The following is a 14194-nucleotide window of genomic DNA, read 5'->3' on the forward strand; positions in this document are numbered from 1 at the left end:
AAGTCATATTGTTACTTCCAAATGATATACTCGGAAAAAAAAAAAAACTAAAAAACTGTAACACTTCTTTGTGTTCAGTAATACTGTTTAATGTAACCCCTCATGTCATCGTTAACTCATTCAAACAGTGGATATGGTATTAGCAAAAGTAGCATTCTGTTGCTTTGGTTTGTTACTACACAAACTGACACACTATCCCATAATGCACTGCTCCTTGATGTCGGCCTCCATGCTGTAAATGGCTTATTATGAGCTTTTTTTTCAAGGTGGTGCCTACTAATGATGGCAGGTTTTCCTCTTTTCAGAACTTGGAAACAAAGACTCAAACTGAAAATCCATACAATGCAAATTAAATCTACCGTATTTTCCGCACTATAAGGCGCACCGGATTATAAGGCGCACCTTCAATGAATGGCCTATTTTAGAACTGTTTTCATATATAGGACACACCGGATTATAAGGCGCATAGAATAGAAGCTACTGCAGTCAAACGTTTGACTGGGGTTGCGTTATGCATCCACTAGATGGAGCTGTGCTAAAGAGAATGTCAACAAAACAGTCAGATAAGTCAGTCAGTCAAACTTTATTAATACACTACAAACCAGCGTTCTGATAACTCCATTCATTCTCATGGTAAGGTCTCCTCTACATAGAAATCTATTGAATAGAGCCAACCGCACGTTAGGAATGCATTGGAGTCTATGAAGTTGAAGTTGAAATCAAACGTTAGTTAAAACGTGAAAGGGAACTTTTCCCTGATTCAGTAAACACGTAAAAGAAACAGTTTGATGCACTAAATCAAACGTTAGTACATTCACAATATAGTAGCGTTAACTGTTGAATTCTCTCGCTGCTGCTCTATTCCCATGTTCCACTGCGTAGCTGACAGCCTTGAGTTTGAACTCAGCATCGTAAGCGTGTCTCTTGAAAGGTGCCGTTTTGGGGTCGTTATACACACACAAGTGGTGTTGGACTAGGAGTAAGCACAGTACAGGTGTTTACCGCTATTACTTCGGCGACGCCCCTGACTACGGTAGCCGTAATGCTGCAAGCGGTGCGGCTTTGTAGTTTACCAGTCGTACTGAAACATTTTGACAGAGCGCCGTGTACAACCAGTATGGATCAACCAATTAACCAATTGATCCATATATAAGGCGCTCCGGATTACAAGGCGCACTGTCATTTTTTGAGAAAATGAATGGTTTTTAAGTGCGCCTTATAGTGCGGAAAATACGGTAAATCTTCTCATTATAGAATTAAATAAACTGTGATCGAAAACAAAAATTCTTGCAACCCTAGAATGGTAAACAGTTTTGTAAATTTTCCTAATCTTTCAAAATAAAATATCCTAAAGTAAGTTCTCAACTCTGTGCAAATTTATGCACGGGAAACAAACTCGCTATTTAAAAAAACTCCATCCAACACATACAACCAACATAGATTATTGCATGTTTTTGTTTTAGACTCTTTAAGGCTGAGAAAGTATGCTGTATTGGCCTCAAGAGACAAGTTCCTATAAACTATTCTGCTTTGATGTCTAAAGATGATGGAATTAAAAGAAACTCAAAAGATATGATTATTAAAGCAGAGCATGCACCAATCTGCACCAATCAGTAATTAAAAACAGAGATTATTATAGTTACTAACATGCTTTTTTACAAGAAAACCCCCATAGTCAGGAATAAAAAAAAACATGCATCTCTAAATCTGGAAGGGTAATTGAAGGCTTATGACAGGATCTACAATATGAACACTGAAATAGCTTTTCCTCAGTTGAGGGAACAAATTCGTATGTTTGTTAAACTTGTACACACTACAACCATCAATGGCCTTATTCAGTGCAGTCATTTGACAGCATAAACATGAGCCACAAAAATAAAGAAGAAAAAACTTACCCTCACCTCCTCTCTTCTTCAGGCTGGTGCTCTTTGAATCCTGTCCTGGTTTCGATTCTCCTTCCTTAGAGGGCTCTTCCATTGGGTCCAGATGAGCCTCCTGGTTCTCTTTGCTCTCACCTCCATCATGGCTGCTCTCTGACCTTCTGTCCGGTCGCTCTGTTCTCTTGTCCCTTTCTTTGTGGGAGGTTTGCTTCTTTCCATTGTTGCCGAGGACATTTTGCTGCTGCTGAATTAGAGGCACAGGCTTTTATTTACACTTTTGCACCATGTCTGCCCTCCCTCTCTTTTTTAAAGATTTGTGACATTTACTCACAATAATTAGACAAGAAAACGAGCAAAGAGAAGTGGGGAAGAAATGCTAGAGCTGCACTGTGAAATTGGCTGGTGACCAGAATTGGACCATTATCAGCATAATCATCAGTATGAACAGTGACCGTGTTGTCGAGAACTCAAAAGTCAGATTTTTTTTTTACCAATCAGTGAACATAGCATAAGTCATTGCTCACTGGTGGCACTACCAACGCCACTGAGTGAAAAAACAAAATCCCTGTGGGGTTAGCCATGTCAGTATCGGTGAGGTGTTTTAACATCAAGTCAGAGGAAGCACAACGATGCAAGAAGCTTTAAAAAGGAAACTATTTTCTATAACATTTCAATCAAACATCCTGCAGAACAGCAAGCGAGAGCAGGACTTTCAGCAGATAACAGGAAGGTTATAAGCACAGTTATGTTTTATCCTTTTAAAGTTTCAGCATTCATCATGGAACACGCTGGATTTTTAAATGTTATGCTTTATGGAAATCTTACTTATGGTAAGGACCCAACATTCTCTAGTGAATACAACATGAAGACTGCAGTATTGTGTTAATTGCTAATGATTTTGTTTCAAATTATCAATAAACCCCTGTCTCACAGCAATTATTCTTTTACACAGATAGTCTTTGCTATCATAAATAATTAATGACTGCCCCCCCAGAAGGACGGCTGGAAAATAAAAATAAAAAACTCAATCTGAATGTTTTTCTCACATCTCCTAAAGAGAAAGCTGAATTGGCTAATATCGTCATCAGCAGGTTAATTTTCCCATTTCAACATTCCATACTTTCAGACTCAGATTTATAGTTTTACGCTAATTATTTAACAGCACAACACTAAAGTTGGCTACCAATACAGGGCCATTTCACAGGGTGTTTTAGGCATCTGGACCATCTTAGATCAGCTCTAGGTCCAATTCTAAAGCACTTAAAAAGGTCTGAGCAGAATTATTACACAGTTACAACACAGTTTGGGATTTGTGAAATCTTTATTTTGTAAATAACGTTTTAAAAAAAATAGGAACTAAGATGCATTGTTTTCCACCTAAAATGGATCCAGGTTAGCAACCAGAGCTGAAGTTTCAATCCATGACTCTAGAGGTTCAAGAGGTCAACAAGTGGTAAAGAAAAATCTGTTTTTTGTATAGGTGTGTATTTATTTCTCTGTGACAAAAGAATTAAAATGACTAGTGAGTAAAAAAATGATGTGGCAAATCAAAGATAAAGAAGATCATCTAAATATAAATGAATGTAATAATCACTTCCATATTTTTTAGAAACTGGACAAAAAATAAAGTCTAGAATATACTCGATTTTCTTTTTTAATACTTTTCCAGAATTGAAAAAATAAAGAAAATTAAATTCCCTACTTTCAGATTTTTTGAGATTGTGTAGGACCCTTAAACATTTACCACACACACCATGTGCCATACCTCTTTAGCAAGTTCTCCGGGTGTGGGCCAGTTTGTGATATCACTGAAGTCACTGGACTGTGAAAAAAAACAACATAATTTTAGCATTCCTATACTGACTCAGTAACCAGCAATCATTTCACCATGTAACATGGTGTGTCAGGACAAGACCTCCTTTTCCTTAGAGGAACAGGAGGTCAGTTCTCTTTCAGTGGAGGAAACGCAAACAAAAACGACACAGTCTGAGGCACAACCAACCACTCTGGATCTTGTTAATTTTGACAAATTGATGAGATCAAGGTTAAATGAACACAAAGTACAGATGCACTTTACTGCTTAGCTATGTGAAAAAAGAAAAAATAATTTAGTCACAACACTTCAGTCTCATGGCATTTTACAAGGCAGTCTTTACAGTGGGTACAGTGTAATGAAAGGAATGGCCAGTCGGTTCAGTGCAACACTTGCAGTAAGAATATAACATACAAAGGAAGCTGCACGACCGACATGATTAAACACCTCTGGATTTATGGTGTAATGGTAACAGAGTGCCTCGACTTTGACGCGCGGCGCTGGTGTTACACCGGCCTTCTTCCGGCACCGACACTCAGACTAGCACTGCACTGCATTCAGAATCTAGTAGATAAAACAATAAAACACGTCATATACCAACATTAAGGCAGCTAACAAGTTATACTCGACCTAAAACGGTGGGCAACTCAAATGCAAATACCCAGCTAACGTTAGCCCACGTAGTTTTTCATAGACAAATGAAAGATGACGGTGCAACAAATTACAGAGGGTACCACATAAACATTTTTTTACCCTGCCTCCTAAAAGAATCGGAATCGCTGGGAAATGTCGAAACGAGGAATCGGAAACATTCAAATTCAAAACGCCCAGTAGTCTACCCAAGACCTATTAACAGTCTTCCGTGTAAGTGTCCTAGCTGAGGGTTGAAGACTCATAACAGCAAGATATCAACATTTCATTAATTGACAGCTAATGCCTGCCTTTCCCACAGGTTCCTTAGACCATGAGTTACATTCTGGGGCAACAGTTTTTTTTCTTAAGCAAGCCACTGTAGACACAAATATTTTAGACTAAAGACTGAATAAATAAAAGGTTAAAGATGAAACAAGCCTAACACACTGACACTCAATCATTACTTTATAGGGCTGATAAAATCCATTCACCCACAATTTGAGAACTTCTTAATATGTATACTAAGCTAATATCCTATGGCAATCATCATTGAAAGACTGTAGTGGAAAAACTAGTAGGAAAAGCAAACAAGACCAGAGGATAGCAGTTTAAATCAGCTAACATTTGATAGCAGATGGCAATTTCCCAGTGTGTGTGTCAATGCCTGAACTTAGAATTATGGAAGTGAAGATGGGAGGAATTAGATTTAAATTGTTTGCTTATTTGCAAGTTAAAATAGCGCATTGCATCAATCACACCACCACCATCACTACAGACATTTTCTAACAGGAGTTGATCAAATACTCATGATTACGAAGAAGAGACATTTAAAAGCAGAATCAAAAGACGTGATGTACTAATTATTCAACATTTTTAAATAAATTTTTATCTACAGACAATCAGATCAATCCTACGCTGCAGTGTGGACATGTAATGCAGAAAATGTGGAAGCTTTAATTGAAAGAATAAAGGATGAAACCGGAACATTACCTTGCTGGATTTTTTCGGTCTGGGCTTGCTGGCTCGGACGACTTTCAAAGCAGTTTGTTGATCTGTAGACAGATGATCAATAATAGAAATAGACATTATAAAATGTGGCGAGCAGGAGAAGTCCAAATCAGACAACAATTTTACAAAATGTCTAAGTAGAAAAAGGTTTCTCAACACTGGTTAAAAAGTCTAGTCATCCACTCTTGCACAGTCTGATGTGCTGTTTGGGGAGCATTAGAAATTTCTGTCAGAACAGAAGAAATAAATATACATCCCCCAAAGGGAGTGAAAGCCTGAACTTGTTGTGGGTGTTTTGAGTTCACACAACAGTGGTATGCGGCTGCATCTCGGCAGCCTGGGAGTGGCCGACTGCTGCCAGACAGTTCCTATCGCTCTGCAGAGGATGGTTGGTTTGATAAGACACACCGGCCAAAGGCTTTCATGCGAATGGGTGTATGCCTGAGTGAGTCTGTCAGTGTCCCCCCACAGAGCTAGTTGTACAGTAACCCTGTAAACTGATGCCTGTGCCAGAGATGGCTGCTTCAAATTTAGCTCCCCCCGGCTGCTCTCTGCTCTGACACACATTCATAACTCACGTTTAACTGAGGGGTTTGAGTTCAGCAGAAGAAGATTGCTGTTTTCACCCTGAGCCTGGTATTGAATAAACAACAAACTGTCAGTGCATGGTTCTGTTTGTGTGTGTGGGGGTGTGTGGGTGAGCGTATGTGTCGAAATAGGTGTGTTTGTTTTGAGGGGGTATATGTAAGCAAATTTGTCACCTGGACTTGCACAATTCTTAGTTTCCAGAACGGTAGAAGAGCATTGAATGAGAAGGCGTGTCCAAAACGTTTGACTGGTAGAGTATATTAAAAAATTCAAATCCAAGGAATCACATGTACTTTGTATTTATAGCGTTTGCTATGAAGCTTAAAAATGAGCTCAGGTACATCCTGTTTCTGCTGCTTTAAAGGTCAGAATGAACTCGATGGACCTTCTGTCAGAACTCCGTTGCTTAGTTGAGAAAGGAGAAACTTCCAAAGGAATAAATATCTCTGCAGTAATCCACCAATCGGGCCTGTCTGGCAAAGTGGCCAGATGAAAAGCCAATCCTTAGTAAAAGGTATATGGCTGCACAGCTACAGTTTGCCAAAAGCCTCTGAAGGACACTCAGACCATGGGGAAAAAAAGCTTTCTGATCTAAAGAGATGTAGATGGAATTCTCTGGCATGAATACCAGACGTCATGTTGGGAGGTAACCAGGCACCTCTCATTAAATGGCTAAAACCACCACTATGGGGAAGCATGGCAGTGGCAAATGATGGTCCAACTAAACGCAAACCGGATGGAATAGCATGCCGCTGCAAGATGCTGTGGAAGCCATGCTGGTTCAGTATGCCTTCAATTTTGAATAAATCCACAACAGTGTCACCGGCAAAGCACCCCCACACCATCACACCTCCTCCTCCATGCTTCACGGTGGGAACCAGGCATGTAGAGTCCATCCGTTCACCTCTTCTGCACCACACAAAGACACGGTGGTTGGAACCAAAGATCTCAAACTTGAACTCATCAGACCAAAGCACAGATTTCCACTGGTCTAATGTCCATTCCTTGTGTTCTTTAGCCCAAACAAGTCTCTTCTGCTTGTTGCCCGTCCTCAGCAGTGGTTTCCTAGCAGCTATTTTACCATGAAGGCCTGATTCACACAGTCTCCTCTTAACAGTTGTTCTAGAGATCTATCTGCTGCTAGAACTCTGTGTGGCATTGACCTGTTCTCTAATCTGAGCTGCTGTCAACCTGCGATTTCTGAGGCTGGTGACTCGGATGAACTTATCGTCCGCAGCAGAGGTGACTCTTGGTCTTCCTTTCCCGGGGCGGTCCTCATGTGAGCCAGTTTCTTTGTAGCGCGTGATGGTTTTTGCGACTGCACTTGGGGACACTTTCAAAGTTTTCCCAATTGTTCGGACTGACTGACCTTCATTTCTTAAAGTAATGATGGCCACTTGTTTTTCTTTACTTAGCTGCTTTTTTCTTGCCATAATACAAATTCTGACAGTCTATTCAGTAGGACTATCAGCTGTGTACTGTATACACCTCCTGCACAACACAACTAATGGTCCCAACCCCATTTATAAGGCTTGAAATCCCACTTATTAAACCTGACAGGGAACACCTGTGAAGTGAAAACCATTTCAGGTGACTACCTCTTGAAGCTCATCAACAGAATGCCAAGAGTGCAGAGCAGTAATCAAAGCAAAAGGTGGCTACTTTGAAGAACCTAGGATATAAGACATATTTTCAGTTGTTTCACACTTTTTGTTCAGTATATGATTCCACATGTGTTAATTCATAGTTTTGATGCCTTCAGTGTGAAGCTACAATATTCATAGTCATGAAAATAAAGAAAACTCTTTGCATGAGGTAGTGTGTCCAAACATTTGGTCTGTACTGTATTTGCAAAAAAAAAATCACATTGTCATTGTGTAGTGTTGTGTTGAGTTTTAATGCAAAAAAATCCTTTTCATTAAAATCTGACTTTTACATAGCAAAATGTTAAAAACGTGAAGCGCTATGAATATTTGGCTGGTGCATTTTAAACCCAAATTAGTTAGAGTGAAACTAATAGAGAAAAACAGCTGTCTAGATTATCTCCTGCTTACTTACTTTTAGGTGCAACTGACTTTCTTTGAGATTTCCTACAGAAAAATGTATTTTCTAGATTCTCTCTGAAAATATTTTAAATCAATAAATCATTCAATACAGACTGTAATTCCCACCTGTTAAGCACTTTGCTCAGAAACATTTTAAGTACAATTAATTTTCTTCAACATTTCCTGGAGTAAGAAAAACGACCTTCTAGGCCCACCAATAGGTTAGATGTAAATCAAATGTAAACTATGAAGGTGGTGGATTATTTGCATTCCCAGCTGTTAAGCACCTTGTTAACACATGTTTTAAGTGCAGGTGATTTTCTTATACATTTCCTAAAGAAGAAAATCCAAATCCTCTCTGAGAACATCTATGAAAACATAACCAATGTATGGTTTAATTTAAAGTCATAATTTGTCTTTCCATCTGTTAAATTACTTCGTTCTCCAATGTTTTAAATGTCGCTGATTTTCTCTATTTTTCCTATTTAAAAATAGTAGATCTTCTCTAAATACAAATCTTTGAATCATACAAACGTGATCAATGTAATGTTAATTGTACAGCCCTAGTGTGCAGATCCACCTGTCCCAAGCACCTTGTTCACATACGTGTGCTATCACTAGTGACAGCAAACTGGTGGGAGGAACGGCAGGCTGCCAGGCCATTGGTCATGTGAAACGTGCCTTTACAGCAGCTGGAGCTGCTAGCCTGCTCGGCTAAGCTTTAACCACCAAGACGAGCTAGCTGCTCGAAGTTGAAGTCGATTTTAATTGGGATCGAGCTGCTCTTAAGCTCTCATCTCACATGTTAACAGCCTTGTCCTACTACCACCGATATACCCACGAAGAAAGGAGCAACATAACAGATAGCTGTTAGCAGCTAAAGAAGTAGCAGTTGTCAGCAATCAACACGTGGTGCTCATGAGCAATCCGAGGACGGGGGGGATGGGGCAAAAATGCTGCTAACACCACCTCTTGTCTTGGTTGACATCCTATTTTTGTCATTTTATTCTACTAAATATCCGTCCAAGTGATGTGACAGAACTGTACAATACATGTTCTGGTGGGTTTCCATGCAGTAAAGCTTTTGAAATGTCCCAGCAACGTGAAACATTGCTGCGGTCCATATCAGTAACTTTCACCTATAAAGCAAGAAAACATGGGGCCAGCTCACCTGTCTCTTGAGAGCTAGAGTTGATGTTGTTGATCGGTACTCTGCCCGTGGTTCTTTTTGTCCATGGATTGACTTTCGGTGGAGGAGCTTCAACAACTTTCTTCTTCACCGCCTCAACAGCCGAGTCAGCGTTACCGCTCTGTTCGTTTTCTTTATCGTTTTCTTTGCTTTTCTTATGCGTGTCCGCTTGGCTCTTGGTCGTCTCGGGTTTGTGGCCGTCAACTTGCTGTTTTTCCGAGCTTCTCTGTCCCAGATCTTCTTGTTCTTTGTGCAGGTGAGCCCCTTCTGACTTGTTTTGTTTTTTGTCCTGCACCCCGCTGGAGCTGCTCGCTGTCAAACCCGAGTCAACCTGGCTACACTCAACCTCGGTGGACATCCTGCTGGTTTCCTGACAGCGCACGGTGTTAAAGCCAGTGTGGATTATTGGTTCTTGTTTTCTTTGCACAGAGAAAAGTCGTCAACAGATCGGGGGTGACCACATCCACTCGAGATAAACAAATTTTGGGCTGGACCTCGCTAGCCAAGAAGCTCCTGGAGCTAACTGTTAGCTAGCAAAAGCCAGCGAGCCCGAGTCAGAAGCTTTTTCCCACGATGTTCAGCAGTTTCATATCATTTAACAGTTTTCTCCAAGTGTGTAGTCAGCTTCCATAAACGCGACAAGCCCTATTTTGATTCTCTGGGTCTTTTAATAACTTTAGAGAAAAAAACCGTACTCCAGCGACCTCCTCTCTGAATGTCTCTAATTTCGCCTCCACGCTACAAGCAGCCAGCTCGTGCAGCAAGCTCTCCTAATCCTGTAAACACTGACTCTGCTGCCCCCAGCGGTCATAACCGGGAACTACAAAGCAAATATTTACGAGTTTTTTTAACACATAATGGAATAAACTTACCGAAGCTGTTTTTATTTTTTTCTACTAATGTTAAAATCGTCAGCTATCAGTGTTACTAACTTATATTATAGTGTAAGTCGAATAGGCAAGATCATCTTGTAATAGCAATAGGCAGGCTATATAGAGAGTGTAAAAGTATTCATTACCTTTGTACTATTTAACACTTTGCTTTGCCTCAACATCAGTATAATTTGTGGGAATTTTATGTGATAGACCAACAGTATGTGGTGCATACTTGTGAAACAAAAAGAATCCATGGTTTTCTGCACTTTTTACAAATAAAAACCAGAAAAGTAGGGGCATGTTTTCAGTGATTTTTACTCTTAAACCCTTACATAAAAATCATTGTGACAATTGCCTTGAAAAGGTATTTAATTGATAAATAGATTCCATCTGTATGTAATTTCATCTCAGTATCTATCCAGCTGGTCTGTGAAGGGGTTAAAGGTTTATTAGAGACCACATTCGTAAACAAAAACATTTAAAAAGACCAAACCTGCATGAGATGCCATTATCAATAGAACCATGAATTCTGCTCTGCAGCAGAAAATCCTAAAGGAGAATGTTAGGCCATCCGTTTGTGATCTTAAGCTCAAGTGCAATTGCAGTACAATGAACCAAAGCACACCACCAAATCCACATCTGAACAACAACACAAAAAAGGATAGTTTTTGAGTTGCCAAGTGATTTAGACACTGTGGGTGATCTTAATAAGGCATTTCATGTTCAAAAAGCCTCCGATGTAGCTGAATTAAAACAAATCTGCAAAAAAGAGTGGGCTAAAATTCCTCCAGAGCAATCGAATAGACACATTGCAGGTTATCACAAATGCTTGTTGGCACTTTATCAAAGGTGTCACAACCAGTTTCACATAGGACCAGGTTTGTGAGGGAAGGTTTTTTCCCTTAATAAATGAAATAATGTTTTGAAACAATTTTTGTTGTTATTTTTTTGTAGTATGTTGTATTTATCATTGATATTAAAAGTAGTTTAATGGTGTGAAACATGTAGCTGTGGCAAAAACAAAGAAATCTGTAATGGGTAAAATACGTTTTAGTATAATAGAATACTGAATTAATTCTCTAATGGTTTTAAATGAGTTCAATTGTTTGTTAAAATTTGAAATGACAAAGGAATGCTCTATTAAAAAGAAGGCAGTAGTAGTCTCATAAAAGAATGGAAATAGTTTAATTGTACTGTTAGAAATGTTTGATAGCAAATGTTTCACATAAACATTGTAAATTAATTGTTAGATGAGAAACAATTCTGAATTTGTATCACATCTTTCTTGTTTTTGTTTTGAGTGTCAAGATTAATAGATTATTTCAAAATGACAAATACCAGAACTTTATTCGTGCAATAATTGTTCTGCTACTCTACCTTTAAGTATATATTCAGACTTTGATGAGGAGACTGTGCATAAAGAAATATTAATATTACTTAGGTCACTGGTCTGACCAATGTCAAATTAATATTTAATTATTTTGTTGTCGTACATATCACAATAATACACAGACTAAAGTAAAGCATTATAAGTTAATTCAAACTATCAAAGTGATGTTACTTAGTTATTTAGAGATATATTATTGCGCCTCAAAGATTTAACCTTTTCTGTAAAATGACCCAGCTGCTTTAATAAACTTTAATAAGCTATTTAGGATATTTTTAGCTAATTAGCTATATTTACTTATAAGCTTTTTTTTTTTTACAAGTGGCATAATAAACTGGCATTGACTGCATTAATAACATTGAATTAGAACACAGGTAACTGACTGAATCTGTCTTTTTGCCTGTGTTATACAGACCATATAGTTCTGTATATAAACTGGATCTGTTTGGCTCTTAAAGTGAGTCGGTGCTACATAAATAAACTAAATTGAAATACATTTAACTGAATCTGTGAAAAAACAGCACCAAGGAACACAGCAGAGAGGTCAGGGAGAAAGCTGTGAAGACATTTAAAGAAGAATTAGGTTATAAAATAATATCAGAAGCTACAAACATTTTATAAAGCACTGTTTAATCCATGGTCTGAAAAAACGTTGGTCAAAAATCAGCAACCCTAAAAAGACATGGCCGATCCCATAAACTGGCCGTCCAGGGAAGGAGTGTATTAGTCAGAAAATCAGCCAAGAGGACCATGGTTATTCCCAAGGAGATGCAGTGATTCACAGCTAAGTAGGGACAATCTGTTGACAGGAAAACTATTAGTCTTGCCCTCCAATACTGCATTTCACACTGAACACATCATCGCTGAGTTGAAACATGGTGATGGTTTCATTATATGCTGGATAACAATGCACACTTCTTACATTTTTAATTTGTAAACCATTTTAAAAGCCATGTGCCATTTTCTTTCTAATTACAATACTGCATTTTTGTGTTCATCAATCAAATAAATTCACAATATAATACATTGAAGCTAGTTGTTGTAATGTGACAATGTGAATGAGTTCAGGTGCCATGAATATTGACACTGTCAGATAATTTCAAGACATACTTTGAGACAGACTTCCACACAGTAGACTTGTGAAAAGACAAGCTCAGATGTGAAGCTCCTTGTTGACACATCTTTCAGCTTTCTTCAGTGTTTTTAGTTATAGAATTGGAGAGCTATAGTGGGAATCAAACCCTCAAGCGAGTTAGGCTGTTTATGCTTCACTCTGCTTGTCAGAGGACACACAACTAAAAGCAAAGTCATCACTATCATAATATACTCAGATGTCACATTTTAAGAAACCTTAAAAAAACTGGGCGAAGTTGTATTTTCTTCAGATCCAACTGGAAGGACAAAACAGATGAAAGTTTTAAAGTTTAAGATGACCAAAGCTACACCACTATAAAGTTCTGTGAAAAGTAGTTGCTCCTTTAAACGTTTCTTCTGCATTTTTTTTCTTGTCACACTTAAATATTTTCAGATTATCAAACAAAGCCAAAGATAATCAGGGTAATTAAAAAACAGATAAACAGCTATCCTAACCAACCTGGCCTTATATGAAAAAAATGACTCCCCCATAAACCTAATAACTGGTTGTACCACCATTATGCACAACAACTGGCATCAAGCTTTTGTGATAACTGGCAATGAGTCTTTCATATTTCTGTGGAGGAATTATGGCCCTCTTTACAGACTTGTTTTAATTAAGCCACATTAGCGGATTAACAGCCTGTTTAAGGTGATGCCAGTGCATTTCAATTGGATTTGAGTCCAGACTTTGATTAGGCCGCTCTTCACTTTGTTTTTTTGAACAATTAAGAGGTGGACTTGCTAGTGTGCCTCCAATTATGGCGACTTGTCCAGGTCCTGAAGCAGCAAAGTAGCTCCAGACCATCACACTACCACCACTGTGTTTGAATATGGGCATGATGTTCTTTTGTCTGAAATGTTGTGTTGAGATGTTGTGTTGGCAGATGAAATGGGCTGTAAACCTTCCAAAAAGATCCACCTTTGTCTCGTCAGTCCACAGAACATTTTTCCCAGTCTTGGAGATCATCAGAATGTTTTTTGTAAATGTAAGCTGTGTACTTTTGGTCAGCAGTGGTCTTGACCTTTGAACTCTCCCATGGAGGCCATTTTGCTCAGTCTCTTTCTTACTGTGAATCATGAACACTGACCTTAACTGAGGAAAGGGAGGCCTGCAGTGCTTGTTGGGGGCCATTTTATGACCTCCTGGATGAGACTGATAAGCTTTTAGAGTAATGTTACTAGGCTGGCCATTCCTGGGAAGGTTCACCACTGTTCCATGTTTTATTCCAGTTGTAGATAAAGCCTCTCGCTGAGGTTCACTGTTTCTCACCTTTTTTTCCATTTGTTTTGGTCAGGACAGGATGCTTTTTGAGATCTTTTGTACAATCATGTGTTTTTTTTGTTTTTTTTTTACTCTAAAGCAATGTGGCCCTAGTGTGGCCAGTAAAACTGAACTCAATTAAATTTAAGAAGGGAGATGACTACCTTTTCACATAGGGCCAGGTTGATTTCGATTTCTTTTTCCCCTTTAATAAATGAAACTGCTTTTGTATATGCTCAGGTTTTTGACATTTGCTTGATGATTTGAAATATATTTAAAGACAGAGAAAAAAAGCAAAAACAGAAAAAATCTGTCAGAGATCAAAAACTTTTTACAGCAATGTAAAGTGGACCTTTACAGCGTATTCACAACCCTTAA

The 14194-nt window shown here is 38.6% G+C and overlaps 1 protein-coding gene across 7 annotated transcripts in view; it reads right to left on the reverse strand.

Moving 5' to 3' along the window:
• The window catches only part of larp1b (La ribonucleoprotein 1B), a 37279-nt gene extending 27342 nt beyond the window's left edge, over positions 1-9937 (reverse strand). For 2 of the 7 annotated variants that reach the window (XM_047345275.1, XM_047345272.1), the window contains exons 1-4: positions 9139-9937; positions 5317-5378; positions 3646-3702; positions 1902-2124 (exon numbers count right to left, since the gene is read on the reverse strand). In XM_047345275.1, coding sequence (XP_047201231.1) covers positions 1902-2124; positions 3646-3702; positions 5317-5378; positions 9139-9514 — 718 coding nt within the window. In that variant the 5' untranslated portion in view covers positions 9515-9937. Of the gene's footprint in view, positions 1-1895; positions 2125-3645; positions 3703-5316; positions 5379-9138 lie in introns of all 7 variants that reach the window. The other 5 variants (XM_047345274.1, XM_047345269.1, XM_047345271.1 and 2 more) reach the window with 4 other exon arrangements.
• Positions 9938-14194: the final 4257 nt, after the last annotated feature.

Source organism: Girardinichthys multiradiatus, chromosome 19, assembly GCF_021462225.1.
Source record: "Girardinichthys multiradiatus isolate DD_20200921_A chromosome 19, DD_fGirMul_XY1, whole genome shotgun sequence".
NCBI classification, from domain to species: domain Eukaryota; kingdom Metazoa; phylum Chordata; class Actinopteri; order Cyprinodontiformes; family Goodeidae; genus Girardinichthys; species Girardinichthys multiradiatus.